Below are 15,795 nucleotides of genomic sequence, written 5' to 3' on the forward strand. Positions count from 1 at the left end.
CACAAACTCACTGCAAGCATCTATCTCCTGGGCCCAAGCTTTCCTCCTGCCTCAGCCTCCTGAGTAGCTGGGACCATAGGTGCATACAGCCACACCCTCCGTTGTTGTTGTTTTTAATTTTTACAGAGACGGGGTTTCTCTGTATTGCCCAAGCCGGTTTTGAACTTCAGGACTCAAACGATCCAACTGTCTTGGCCTTCCAAATTGTTGGGACTACAGACGTGAACCACCTGTCCAGCCTACAGATCAGTATTAACCAGATGGCAGCTAGGCACAGTGGCTCATGCCTGTAATCCCAGCAATTTAGGAGGCTGAAGTGAGTGGATCACTTGAGTTCAGGAGATCAAAATCAGCCTGGCCAACATGGTGAAACCCCATTTCTACTAAAAAAAAATACAAAAATTAACCAGGTATGGTGGCATGTGCCGGTAGTCCCAGTTACTTGGGAGGCTGAGGTGGGAGAATCTCTTGAACCTGGGAGATGGAGGTTGCAGTGAGCTGAGCATGCCACTGGCTCCAGCTGGGCAACAGAGCAAGCCTCTGTCTCAACAAAAAAAATTAACAGATGAGTATTTGTAATAGATTTTAATGATAGGAAACCCCAATTAAGTGCGGTGCTATCTTCTCAAAAAGAATTTGATTCTTTTCATTAGCAGACTTCTATTTTGAAAAGGGGAAGAGAGAGTGCGCGTGCGCGAGTGTGTGTGTGTGTGTGTGTGTGTGTGTGTGTGTGTGTGTTTATTTATTTTGGTCATACAGGGTTTTCTCTTGTCACTCAGGCTGGAGTGCATTGTGTGATCTCGGCTTACTGCAGCCTCTACCTCCCAGGTTCAAGTGATTCTTGTGCGTCAGCCTCCTAAGTAGCTGAGATTATAGGCATCTGCCACCACGCCCAGCTAATTTTTGTATTTTTAGTAGAGATGGGGTTTCACCATGTTGGCCAGCCGATTTTGAACTCCTGACCTCAAGTGATCCACCCACCTCAGCCTCCCACTGTGTTGGGATTATAGATGTGAGCCACTGCACCTGGTCTATTATACTCATTATTGTGTCTTGAATTTTATCAATAAAGTTTGTAGAAATTGTTTCTGCATCCAGCCTGGGCAACAGAATGAGACCTCCATCAAAAAAAAAAAAAAAAGGAAAAAGAAAAAAAGAAAAATAATTGTTTCTGTCTTGTTATGTAAGTATCTATAGGATTTTGCCTATTGGCCAGCAAAGACTAAAATATTTGTGATTGGGCCCGTTACAGAAAAAGTCACAGATCTGTGTTCTACAGAAGTACTTTTCAAACATGAATGGGGATCTTGTTAAGATTCAGATTCTGGTTTGGCTGGTCTGTAGAGGAACCCATGATTTTGCATTTCTTATAAGTGTCCTAGTGATAAAGTTGCTGCTGGCTCATGAACTGTAGTTTGAGTAGCACAGCTCTACTGTTTTAGCATTTGCTAAGCATCTATTATGTGCCAGGAATTACACCAGGGGCTCTTGCATATATTGCCTCTTTAAAATATCTTATTAGAAGGTGTTAAGAATTAAGGAGAAGTTGTGCTCTTAAGAGTTTTTGGTTAGAAACTCATTTGTTCATAGAAGGGTTGAGGTCCTAGAGGAAGCTGTACGTCTGAGAAAAATAATAGGAAACAAAATACGTTGTTATTTACTGATCCAGGTCAAAAAGTAGGGCCCAGTGTCCTGATCTTACATGGTAAATTTCAGTTTGCCATCAATCAGTTACTAAGCCAGAGTATTCATAGTTTATAGCATATATATGCTTTATAAATATTTTCTTCCAGTCTGTTGTTTGCCTTTTCATTTTGTAACCGTGTTCTTTTGAACTAGCAACATTTTGAATTTTTGGTGAAGTCCAATTTATTGAATTAGGAAATTATTAATTGAGATTCTTGCTGTGTAGCCCAGCCTGGAGTGCAGTGGTACAATCTTGGCTCACTGCAGCCTTGACCTCCCGGGCTCAAGCAATCTTCCACCACAACTCCTTAGCAACTAGAACTACAGATGTGCACTACCACTCCCAGCTAATTTTTGTATTTTTTTGTAGAGATGAGTTTTGCTGTGTTGGCTCAGGCTGATCTTGAACTCCTAGACTCAAGTGATTCTTTTGCCTTGGCCTCCCAAAGTGCTGGGATTACAGGCAGGAGCCACCACATTTAATTATTTTTTTAATAATTAAATTAAAACTTGAAATAATTTTAAAAATTTTAATTATCTTTTTTAAATTGTGGCAAAATATAAAATTTACCCTGTTAACTATTTTTAGGTATAAAGTTCAGTGGTATTAAGTACATTCACATTGTTGTGCTGCCATCACCACTGTTCATCTGTAGAAATTTTCTGTTTTCCCCAGCTGAAACTGTACCCACTAAATACTAACTTCCCATTCTACTACACTCCCCAACCCCTGGCAACCACCTTTTGTTACTGGCTTATTTTAGTTAGCATAGTGTCTTCAGAGTTCTCAGTGTTGTAGCATGCACCCAAATTTTCTTCATTTTTCAGGCTGAATAATATTCCATTGTATGTAGATATCACATTTTGTTTATCTGTTCATCTGTTGATAGCCACTTGGATTGCTTCTACCTTTAGGCTAATGTGAATAATGCTGCTGTGAACGTGTTTGTACATATATCTGTTTGAGTCATTGCTTTCAGTTCTATTGGTTATATACTCAGAATTGAAATTGCCAGATCATATGATAACTCAATTTTATTTTTTGAGGAACCACTATACTGTTTTGCACAGTGGCTGCATCATTCTTTGTTCCCACCAGCAATGCAAAAGGATTCCAGTTTCTCCACATCCTCACTAGCACTTGTATATTTTGGTTTTTAGTTTTTGACAACAGCTATCCTAATGGGTATGAAGTGATATCTCACTGTGATTTTTGATTTGCATTTCCCTCATAATTAATGTTGAGCATCTCTTCATGTGCTTATTGGTCGTTTGTGTATCTTCTTTGGAAACATTGCCCATTTTTAAAATTGGGTTGTTTTTTGTTACTGAGATGATTTTTAGATATTTTTTTCCTTTCTGTGGGTTGCCATTTCACTCTATTGATTGTGTCCTTTTAGGCACAAAAGTTTTTCATTTTGATGAAGTCCAACTTACCTGTTATCCTTCTTTTTTTTTTTTGAGACTGAGTCCCACTCTGCCTCCCGGGTTCAAGCGATTCTCTTGCCTCAGTCTCCAGAGTAGCTGAGATGACAGGCACACACCACCATGCTCAGCTAAGTTTTTTGTATTTTTAGTAGAGACGGAGTTTTGCCATGTTGGCCAGGTTGGTCTTGAACTGCTGATCTCAAGAGATCTGCCTGCCTTGGCCTCCCAAAGTGCTGGGATTACAGGTGTGAGCCACTGTACCTGGCCCTATTTTTGCTTTAGTTGCCTGTGCTTTTGGTGTTGTGTTAAAGAAACCGTTGCTAAATTATCTGTATGTTGTTAAGAGTTAGAAAGTTTTAGGTCTTATATTCAGGTATTTTATCCATTTTGAGTTAATTTTTGTATATGGTTAAAGTAAGGATCCCACTTAATTTTTTTGCATGTGGATGTCCAGTTTTCCCTATACCATTTGTTGAAAGGACTGATCTTACCCCACTGGATGGTCTTGGTGTTCTTACTGAAAATCATTTCATGTGAGGATATACTTTCTGGTCTCTCTGCTTTATCCCATTTATCTATTTATACATCTGTCTTTATGCCAATACCATATTCTTATTTTTAAAATGGTGACTTAATGTTTTCAAAATAGTCCTGTGCCAGGAAAGGATTGATGTATTTTTTTATAAAGCAAAATTTCAGTAGATTGTAAGTTTCAGTGCCAAGCTTAAGACTTGGCAGACCTGGCATATAATAGGTGTTTGATTTGAGAATCATGTTTGAGGCCAAAGGAATTCTGAAAAGAAAACAGAAGGCCTTGGGGAATATTCACCGTTAGGAGAAAAGGAGGTGGTGGGGGAACAGGTGTGGTTGAATTATGAAAACCTAGAACTTTATATGTTTTTGCTTTGGTTTTTTCCCCTCAGTGAAGGAATAACACACAGTTTCTGATGTAATAACAGGAAGAGAAAAAAATGAAAGCATTGATGATACTAAGGATGATATAGTTATAAACCAGTTTAAGGGAAGAATTAAATGATAGTACAATGAAATTGAAGCTAAGGTAGACTTCTAAAAAGATATAAATGAGTGTAGAAGGAAATGAGTGAATAGATGCCAGAGAGGTAGGGTACTTGTGAATACAAGATATCTTGGATGTCAAGAAGGAATGAGGTCAAAAGCAAGTGTTAAAGACTTTAGCTTTTTAGAGGGAGTTACCTCTTGTTTTTGATATAGAAGGAGAAATAGACAGGGGAAGGTGTATTTTCAGCTACAGGGATGCAAATAAGCATGAAGATGTGGCTACCATCCATCTAGTCCTCTGTCCAGGTGAGCATAAAAAGTAAATGAAATTTCAAAAGAAGATCTATAGGAATAGTTGTTAACCTTTAGGGGAGGAATGTCAGGATGTGTGGAAGGGGGCTGATACAGTTTGAAAATGTTCCTTCCGCAAGTCATTCTGGATTCTGGTAATATCCTTACCTGCTCCCTTTGAGAGCTATTCGTTTATGTCACTTCTAGGGTTTTTGTCAGAGCACAGTTAGCAGACATAGATAAAATAATTTTTAAGAATTTGTTTGAATTTCATCTAGAATTTGGAGTGCTTTAGTCTTCATGATAACAGTAACATCAGGTTGTTAAATTTTTCGTCTCAATTTTCAAGGTGGTTGTTTAATGGTAGTCATCTGTTTGATGTGTCTGAGTTTAATTTACCTGATGGAAACTTAAAACTATCAACTGTACAAAAAGTCTAAAGGATTGTGACAATAATAAAATAGTTCATTGCAGTTTAAAATGTTGTTAGTTATATAAGATAAACATAAACAAAATAAGTGCTAATGTTACATAGTGTTAAGATTCTGGGTTAATAGGGAGATTACATTAGGAGAGTAGTTTTTTTTTTAAACTATGGACCCATGGTTTGTAAAATCAGTTTAATTGCTTTGTTCTAGTGTCACCCTATCCTTGTTTTAAATGGACTAGAATAGACTAGAAAATAGATGTTGTACAGGACTCTTACTACTGCATTGCAGTAAGATTAAGCATGCTGTGAAACTTTTAAATATATGAATGTTTGTAACTGTGTACTGAATTGGATGGAAAATATATTTCTTTCTGTGAGTTGCAGCCAAAAGTGTTGGAAATCCATTGTAGGTAGGATGTTTTGATAAGTTGATGTGAACATTTAAAAATAAAGTCTTTCAATTTTGTCTTCTTATAGCATTCATCTCTAAATTTTCGACATTTTAACAAATCACATGTATGTATTTGTGTGTATGTGAGTATACACACATACCTATATATATGTACATTTTTTTCTTTTTTCTTAATAGGTGCAATGGATGAGCTTCATAGTCTGGATCCAAGAAGGCAAGAGTTACTGGAAGCTAGATTTACTGGAGTTGCAAGTGGAAGCACTGGGAGTACGGGCAGTTGCAGTGTTGGAGCTAAAGTGAGCAAAATTCTCATCTTTGATAGTCTTTCTTTGTGTTAAGTGGTCTAAAATATGTAAAGGATTCTTACATATGTGCTGAACAGCATATTATTATTGTAACTTTTATAATGTATAGAATAAATAAAATCAATGTTGATAAACCTGTTTTTAATGTAGTATACCATTTTCAGGGGCATTATAATACAACATAATATGTTTCAGGGGTAAAAAGGAGTTACATAGATTGTCCTACTTGTCTCTTACTATGTACTTTCTTACCCTGCTTGCCCTTATCATCTGTGGTCCTATCTGTACATCTCATCCACTGTTTCTAACTGTCGCATAAAACTTTTAATAGTGTATATCTTTTGGGCCAGGAGTCTCTAACCCCTGGGCTGAGGACTGGTACCAGTCCTGTTAGGAACCTGGCCACGTAGCAGGACGTGAGCATCAGGAGAGTGCGCATTACTGCCTGAGCTCCACTGCCTGTTAGATCAGTGGCGGCATTAGATTCTCATAAGAGCACAAACCCTGTTGTGAACTGTGCACTTGCGAGGGATCCAGGTTGTGCGCTCCTTATGAGAATCTAATGCCTGATCTGAGGTGGAACAGTTTCATCTCTAAACCATTCCCCACTCCACCCCCACCTCCCCCCATTTCATGGAAAAATTGTCTTACACAAAACTGATACCGAGTACCAAAAAGGTTAGGTATCGCTTTGTTCAGCCTTTCAGTTATAGACTCAGATTATCTACCTCAAACTGTGGTGAGTTTTCATGTACTTGTTTACTTATGGATCTTTGTGACTATTTAGGATATATTCCCAAGAGCACAATTGCTAGATCACAGGGTATGTAGAGACTGAAATCGGATAAATAATACAAGGTTGCTATTCAGAACAGTTGTGCTAATCTGCATTTTCAGCAGAGTGCATAAGTATTTCTGTTTCCATATCCTGGAAACACTTGACACCATCCACATTCCTCGTTTAAGTATAAAATATATCATGTTGTTTTACTTGTACCATCAATTATTTTGAGCATTTCTTCATATGCTTGTTAGCTTGTTGGGAGTCTTAGAAATTATTTTAATTCTTTGTCTGTTTTTATATTAGTATTACTTCCTTTTTTGAACTGATATTCCCATGTTCCATGTATATTCTATATAATGATTTCTTGTTGACTTCATGCATTATAAGTAACTTCTTGCACTTTGTCAGATGTCTCTTACTTTGTTGAGGGTCTCTGTTGTTGAAACGGAGTTGTGTGAATTCATAACACACTGAACTCTCTAAATTTGTTGTAATCAGCCTCACCAATTTTTTGCCTTATGGTTTGTGCCTTGGAAGTTTTGACTAACTCTTGATATTTAACAAAAATAGGCATCACCATTAACCATTTGGGTCAAATAGACCCTCTTTGTATTTTTATAAAGTTACTTTATTACTAATGTATAGACACAGGAATAAAAGTATTATGAAAAGCAACTTTATTAAATATTTTAATAAGAATTATAAGGTACACCTCTTTGTATCAAGTAAATTTTGGCTCACAAACATAAAAGATGAAAGAATACTGTGATATGTCCTTTGAGCATAATGAGGTGGTCCAGAATTTATTTGCAGAATATTATATGATGCAGTCCTTACTGTGTTTCCTTTTTTTTCTTTAGAAATATATTGTTCAATTCATTGATTGTTGAATTTGAGAAAATTCACCTAGGATTTTGTTATGTGAAAACTCTGAGATTTTACTTATAGTCAGTATTACCACCATCAGCTTCAGAGTCTAAAAATGCTACTTACTGTTGGTGTTTATTTTCTGATTTGTCTAATAGTTGTGAGATGTATTCCTCTGTCATTTTCTTCTCTTGGCCATTGTGGGTGGAAATGAAACTTTTTTTTTTTTTTGAGACAGAGTCTTGCAATGTCGCCCACGCTGGAGTGCACTGGTGAGATCTTGGCTCACTGCAGCCTCCGCCTCCCAGGTTCAAGCAATTCTCCTGCCTCAGCCTCCTGAGTAGCTGGGACTACAGGCACGTGCCACCACACTGGCCAGTGTTTTGTATTTTTAGTAGAGACAGGGTTTCACTGTGTTAGCCAGGATGGTCTTGATCTCCTGACCTCGTGATCTGTCTGCCTCGGCCTCCCGAAGTGTTGGGATTACAGGTGTGAGCCACTGCACCTGGCCACCTTTTTTAATTTCTAGAGGCTGCTGCGTTCTTTGGCTTTGCTATTCCTCCAGTTTCAAAGGCAGCAGTATCCCATTTCTTGACCATTCTTCCACCATCACCTCTCCCTCTGACTACAGTCTGGAAAGGTTGGGTCTCTGCTTTTATGTACCCATGTGATTAGATTAGACCAACCCAAATAATTTGGGATAATTTCCCCAACTCTAAGTCCTTACTGTTAATCACTTCTGCAAAGTCCTTTTTTGCCACGTAAGGTAATATATTCATAGGCTCTGGGGTTTAGAGCATGTGTATCATTGGGGCAATTATTCTGCCTACCATACACCATCATTCTTCATTTTTTTCTTTAATTTTAATTTTGTTTTTTAGTATAGTTGGGAATAATTGATGAAAATCATAAGTAATGATGAAGTAATTCCCAGTATGTAATTTAAAAATGCAAAACATAGGAAAAATAAGATCCGTAAGATTCTCTAATGTACTATAGATTTATGAAAGGGTCAATTTGACCTGGTAATTGCAAGATAGAATGAGGTATTCTATTAAAAATTAATTTTTGTTTTTTCGATGATCTCTACGAAAGAGTGAAAGTCCTCAAATATCAGTCTTTACAAATAGAATGGCTCAAAAAAGAAATTCAAAAACTAGAATTTTATTTCATAGACTTTGATGGTATCCTAAGTGTTAAATACTGCTTCTCCATCCCTGGGCCACAAAGATATTCTACAGTTTCTGTTATTACTTTTATTTTTTATTTTTATTTTTTTGAGATGGAGTCTCGCTCTGTTACCCAGGCTGGAGTGCAGTGGTGCAATCTCAGCTCACTGCAACTTCCGCCTCCTGGGTTCAAGTGATTCTCCTGCCTCAGCCTCCTGAGTGGCTGGGATTACAGGCGTGTGCCAGCACACTCAGCTAATTTTTGTATTTTTAGTAGACATAAGATTTCACCATGTTGGTCAGGCTGAACTTGAATTCCTGACCTCATGATCTGCCCACCTCGGCCTCCCAAAGTGCTGGGATTACGGTGTAGTCACCACACCCAGCCTCTGTAATTACTTTTAGGTTTACTGTTATACTTACTCTTTAATCCATCTAGGGGTCTACCTTTTATATAATATTGGTAGTGATCCAGTTTTCTTTTTCTCCATCTAGTGAACAGGTTTTCTCCATAGTACTTCTTAAATCATCCACATTTTTTTTTATTGATTTGTGATGCCATCTTTATCATATTTATAACTTCATTAGTCATATATGATTTATGTATATTTACATATGATAAGTATATGTGGTTGCTGTTTATATACAGTATATGGGCTGTCTCTGAAATGTCTGTGATGTCCCAGTGATCTGTATTCTTGTGCTCCCATATCACATTAACAAAAAAAAAGCACTATCATATTCTGGTAATTTTTTTATGGTAAAGCAAAGTCTCTTGTTTACTCTTTTTCTAGGGTTGACTTTGTTCTTGATGAATCTTTAGTCTTTCATAAAATTTAAGCATCTCTATATTCTTGATAGCATTTAGGAATTATTAGAGCTTTTTTGTGTCTTTTTAAAAAAATATTCAAATGTAATTTTAATTTTGAATGCATTCAATTTATAGATTAATTTAGGGACTACTAGCATCTTTATAGGATTAGGTTCTCCTATTTAAGTACGTGAAATGTCTTTCCATTCAGTTCTCTCCATAGATTTCTTGGGAATTTTTGGCTGTTAGATCCTTTAAAGTTTATGGCTAATCTGTTTTTAATTATATTTTCTAGTTGATTTTTACTGGCTTAAGATGCTTTCAATTTTTATACTTTGGTCTTCTATCTGGCAGTTTTCTTATTGGTTGTAGCAGTTTGTTGGTTTTTTAGATTTATTTAAGGGAAATGATTATCTTCCAAAAACGATGGTTTACAGTGAGTTTCAACAAATGTATACACTCATGTAATCTACATTCCTCTTAAGATACAGAACATTTTCATTACTCTGCCTATCTGTTTTGTAATTCACTATTACATTAGTCTCACAAAATGAACTGGGCCCCTTTCACTATTTTTAGTTTTTCCACCATCCTGTATATGATAGGAAATGTTCATGAGAATATGAGTAGACACTTGTAAAACCATGTTGGCCCAGAGTTTGTTTATAGAGTGGAGATCTTTTTTTTTTTTTTTAAATACATAGTCTCACTCTGTTGCCCAGGCTGGAGTACAGGGCTGCCATCTCAGCTTACTGCACCCTATGCCTCCCAGGTTCAAGCAGTCCCTCCACCTCAGCCTCTCAAGTAGCTGGGATTACAGGCTCGCACCAAGGATGCTCTGCTTATTTTTTGTTGTTGCTGGACTTTTTTTTTTTTTTGTAAAGACCGAGTTTTACCATGTATTCAGATTGGTCTCAAACTCCTGGGCTCAAGTGATCCACCTGTCTTGACCTCCCAAAGTGCTGGGATTACAGGTGTGAGCCACTATGCTCAGCCAGGGAGATCTGTCATTTTAATTTCTTTAATATTTAGTTCATTAATTCATTTCATGTAAGCTTTTCAACTTGCTAGTATATAGTTATAATGCTTTAAAACCCTCCTTTGTTTTTTTCTTTCTTCATATTCTCCTTTTCTGTTCATTCTTTCCAGAGCTTTGTTTAATGAATATTTCAAATAAATTGATTTTTATTTTACTTTTTTTTCCACTGTTTTGTTCTTCTCACTTTTCCCCATTGATTTCTGCCTTCATAAGTTACTGGTCATTTTGGATTTGCTTCTGTGACTTTTCTTCCAGATATTAAGTTGAATGTTTAGTTTATTTACTTGTATAGAGACATAATTAATATACAGTAAAATGCATAGCTCTTATGTGTTCAGTTATGGGACTTTCTCTCCATTTTTTTTTTTAAAGGTATAATTCCCAATTAGTAAAATTTCTCTTTTTTACTATATAGTTGTGTTGTAAGATTTGACAAATGTATATAATTGTGTAACCACCGTCACAATTAAGATATTAAATAGTTTATCTTGCCAAAATATTTCCCTATGCCCCTTTGTAGTCAATTCCTCTAGGTTGCCTTTGGCAACCACTGATCTGTGTTCTGTTCTTTCAGTTTAGGTTTTTAAGAAATGCTATGTAAGTGGAATACATATTGCAATATGTGCCTTTTTGAGTCTGGCTTCTTTTAACTTAGCATAATGCATTCATTTGAGATTGATCCCTGTTGTTGGATATTTGCCCCCCACCCCCCCTTTTTAAATGAAGTCTTGCACTGTTGCCAGGCTGGAGTGCAGTGGCATGATCTCGGCTCACTGTAACCTCTAGCTCCCAGGTTCAAGCAATTCTCCTGCTTCAGCCTCCCGAGTAGCTGGGACTTCAGTTGCTCACCACCACGCCCAGTTAATTTTTGTATTTTTAGTAGAGACATGGTTTCACCATATTGGCCAGGGTGGTCTCGATCTCCTGACTTTGTGATCCACTCGCCTTGGCCTCCCAAAGTGCTCGGATTACAGGCCTGAGCCACTGGGCCTGGCCAGATGTTTGACCCTTTTGAATGCTAAATAGTATTCTACTGTATGAAGGTAACCACTTCTTTTTAGTCCATTTTCTATTTATTTATTTTGAGACAGAGTCTGACTCCTGCCCAGCTGGAGGGCAGTGGCAGGTTCTTGACTCACTGCAACCTCCATTTCCCAGGTTCAAGCAATTCTTGTGCCTCAGCCTCCTAAGTAGCTGGGATTACAAGCACGCACCATCATGACCAGCTAATTTTTGTGTTTTTAGTAGACATGGGGTTTCACCCTGTTGGTCAGGCTGGTCTCAACTCCTGACCTCAAGTGATCTGCCTGCCTTGGCCTCCTAAAGTACTGGGTTTACAGGCATGGGCCACCATGCCTGGCCTTTTTAGTTCATTTTCTAGATGAGGAACATTAGTGTTGTTTCCAGTATTTTTATAATTGGAAAAAAGTTATTATAACCATTTGTGTATACCCCCCCCCCTTAGATTTGGAAATTATTGAGTATAAATACCACACAAAACAAAATATAGAACACTTTCATCCCTCCAGAGAGTTTTAGTTCTGCCTATACTTGGATTCCATATACAGTAAATGAAAGCATGCACTATATTGCTTTGTATCTGGCATCCTTTATTTAACATAGTATTTTTGAAACTTACCCAGGTTGCTGCTGTTTTACCAGTTAATTCTTTTTGTTGCTGAATTGAATTCCATTGTATAGGTATACCATAGTTTGTTATGTGTTTAGTAGAGTGGTATTTGAATGTTTTCAGTTTTGCCTGTTATAAGTAAGGTAACAATAAACATTTTGGTACAAATGTTTTGGTGACATGTTTTTGTTTCTCTTGGGAAGATTCTTAGCTGTGTAAATATATATTTAATTTGATAAAGAAACTGCCAGATTTCCAAAGTGTTTGTACCGGTTTCTGCTCCAGCCAGCACTGTACAAGAATTTTGATTCTGCATTCTCCCTGACATTTTGTTGCGATTCTTTTTCATTTTGGTTTAGTGAGTGTAAAGTAATATCAGCTCGTTTAACTTTTCTCGTTTGTTGATTAATGCTATCCCTCTAAGAACTGCTGTAACTGTTCCATAAGTTTTGATAGGTGATATTCTGTATTTCATAATTACCTTTGTTTCCTTTTTAACACAAGTGTTATTAATATAGGATATTTTGAGCTATCTTTTTGTTACGGATTTTCAGTCGGTTGCATTACAATTGGAAAGTAGTTTGTATGACATCAGTCCCTGAATAATGTGCCTTATTTTAGAAACATTTCACACCCAATAGCTCTTAATTGTATTTGTTCAGATCTTAGATATCTTCTTGTATTGTCGACTTGGTTTATCTTTTTCTGAGAGAGATGTATTAAAATATTTAACTGATGATTTGTGTATTTCTGCTTGCTGTTTGTTTTTGCATCTTATAATTTGAGGCAGTATTTTTACATGTGTATATCTTGTTCCGTTCTTTTTATAACTGTATATTGTTAACTTTAGCTTTCCTTTGGTTCGTATTTGTTTTAGATATATGGTTTTCTATTTTATTTTTGCTCTTTTAAAATGTGTTTCTTGGGGCTGGGAGTGGTGTCTTATGCCTGTAATCCTAGCATTTTGGGAAGCCGAGGCAGGTGGATCACTAGAGCCCAGGAGTTCGAGACCAGCCTGGGCAACATGATGAAACCCCATCTCTACCAAAAAAAAAAAAAAAAAAAAAAAAAAAAATTACTTGGGTGTGGTGGTGTGTACTTGTAGTCCCAGCTTCTTGGAAGGCTCAGTTGGGAGGATTACTTGAGTCCAGGAGGTTGAGTCTGCAGTAAGCCGAGATCATGCTACTGCTCTCCAGCCTGGACTGCAGAGTGAGACTCTGTCTCATTTAAAAATAAATCATTTAAAATATGTTTCTTGTAGACAACATTTCTTGTGCTACAATAGGAGCATTCAACACTCTTAAATGGTGAGGTCTTTTTTCTTGCATTTTTTCTAATTATTGTTATTTTCTGACTTGGTTCTGCCATCTGTTGCCTAATGTCTTCTTCTTGTACTTTATCTGTTTTCCATTGGACAAATGCATTTTTTCCTGATGTTTTAAAGTTACATATTCTGTTTGTAGTGTTATAATGACACTCTGTACTCAGTATAGTGTATAGTATAGGAGTATAGAGTGTCATTATAACACTAAAAATGCTCTCTCAAACTGTATTTCTGTGGGTTCTTTCCCCTTAAAATTTTTTCAAATTTTTATTTTGAAAATAATCTATACCTGTGTAAAAGTTGAAAACGTAGTACAAAGAATGCCATCATATTCTTTATCTCGATTTTAAAAGATGTAAACAGTTTTGCTTAATTTGTATTTATGTACATTCTTACATCTTTCTCTGATATTACTGTGGTCTCCTGGCTCCTGTTTCCGCACCCCCCCACCCCCGAGAGGATCTCGCTTTGTCACCCCGGCTGAAGTGCAGCGACACAGTCTTGGGTCACTGCAGCCTCTGCCTCCCAGGCTCAAGCGATTCTCATGCCTGAAGCTTCTGAATAGCTTGGACTATAGGCAAGTGCCACCACACCTGGCTAATAAGTTTTTTGTATTTTTTTTAGAGATGGGTCTCACCATGTTGTCCGGGTTGGCATGTAAGTCTTGGGCTTAAGCAGTCCACCCACCTCTGCCTCCCAGAATGCTGGGATTACAGGCATGAGCCACTGCGCCTGGCCAGCTCCCTTTTTTTATTCAGTTGTTATTCATTAGTGTCATTCTTTTTGAAATTCAAATTGTCCCAAATTTGGCCAGTGGAAACTCCTTCACATGGTCACTTGAGAAATCATTTATCAGTCTTTGGTTTTCAGACACGTGACATTTCTGGCTTACCTCGTCATTTTGTGCATTGAATATGAGCAGATATTCTCCAAGGATTCCCCCTTCATTTTAATGAAGAATGGTACTTAGGAACCAACATTTAGGTGCTAGTTATGCTTATTGTTACAATACATAATAGTCTCTTAGAAGAATGCCAGCTAATGTAGAATCAGAACAATCACCATTCGATAGCCTCAATATGATTATGGCTAAGGCAAAGATCATCAATGGGTGCTAATACCATTTAGTAAAATGTTTTCAGGAGCAGTATACTTTCAAGGTCCGAATGTGTTACCCCACATATTAGTTATTACAACAGAGAAATGTGTATTTAAAATGGGCACCGTTTCTCACCATAATAAGTAAGGTCAGACTTTTCATTGGCATATTATCTCAGAATCTGCCATTGTGTGTGCCTCCTAAGGTAATGCAGTAGGAGGTACATAAATCACCTCTGTTTTTAATGCTGGAGATATTTGATTTGAATTTAATCATGAGACCATACTCCTGGGACGCAGCTGGATAACTGGTCTAGACTCTGAATCAAAGTATTCAGTGTCTTGAAGAACAAAGAGAGAGAAATGGAACTGTTGTTAGATTGGATGAGACTAAAGAGATGTAGCAGTCAGATGTAGTGTGTGAATCTGAATCCTGATTTGTACCTAGACTGAGGAAAAAAACAGTTATAAAGGACATTTTTGTGACAATAGGGGAAATTCGAGCATAGGTGTATGTTAGATGAAGATACTGAATTAGTGTTGGTTTTATTCTTTTGTCTTTTGGATAATTTTGAAAATTCATTTAAGAACAAATATAGGTGAAGCTACTGAATGTGTGAGAGTTGTGACCAGTGACTCCTGTAATGTTTAAAGTGATGATGGTAATGTGCTTGTGAGATGCAGTATTTTTGAGTAGGCAAATTTTAATAATAGTAGCATCAGGAGTTTGTAATTTGGAAGTGAGAACATTCTAAGGATCAAATTGCTGGTAGAGAGTGCTCTAGGAGGGAGGGACAGGGGCAAAAGGTAAATACATTATCTAGGTGTATTGATTTATCTGTAGAGAAAAATAGAGCAGTATATTTGCTAAAAGCAAGACAGTAGGCACAAGCAACAAATACTGTACATAGAACTTTTTTAGTTTTTTGTTTTGTTTTTCTGCTTTTATTTTTAATTGATAGAGTAATTTTACATATTTATGGAGTACAGTGTGCTATTTCAGTACATTGTAGACAATGTATAATGATCAGATCAGATCTGTTGCATCAAACATTTATTATATCTTTGTGATGGGACACACAGGTAGGACTTACTCTTCCTTTCTAGTTGTACTGTTATAATCATTAATCAACTGTTGGCTGCCCCCTCCTGCCTACTCTTCCCTACCTCTTTTATGCTATTTACATAAGATCAGCCTTTTTGATTTCTGCATATGAGTAAGAACATACAGTATTTATTTTTCAGTGCCTGGCTAATTTCACTTAACAGTGTCTTCCAAGCTCATCTATGTTGCTGTGAATGAGAAAATTTTTTAATACTATTTAAAAAATTTTAAATAGTATTCCATTTTATATGTATGCCATATTTTCTTTATCTATTCGTCTGTTGATAGACACCGAGATTGATTCCATACTTTAGCTATTATTACAGTAAACGTGGGAATGTAGGTATCTCTTCAACGTACTGATTCCTTTGCTTTGTGTATATACCCAGTAGTAGG

At 36.9% G+C, this 15,795-nt stretch overlaps 1 protein-coding gene across 2 annotated transcripts in view; it reads left to right on the top strand.

Moving 5' to 3' along the window:
* TLK1 (tousled like kinase 1) overlaps nucleotides 1-15,795 on the top strand; it is a 304,401-nt gene that overhangs the window by 182,753 nt on the left and 105,853 nt on the right. For both annotated transcript variants that reach the window (XM_074399482.1, XM_010352243.3), the window contains one exon: nucleotides 5,445-5,563. In XM_074399482.1, the coding sequence (XP_074255583.1) occupies nucleotides 5,450-5,563 (114 nt within the window). In that variant the 5' untranslated portion in view covers nucleotides 5,445-5,449. The remainder of the gene's footprint in view (nucleotides 1-5,444; nucleotides 5,564-15,795) is intronic.

Source organism: Saimiri boliviensis, chromosome 5 (assembly GCF_048565385.1).
Source record: "Saimiri boliviensis isolate mSaiBol1 chromosome 5, mSaiBol1.pri, whole genome shotgun sequence".
NCBI classification, from domain to species: Eukaryota; Metazoa; Chordata; class Mammalia; order Primates; family Cebidae; genus Saimiri; species Saimiri boliviensis.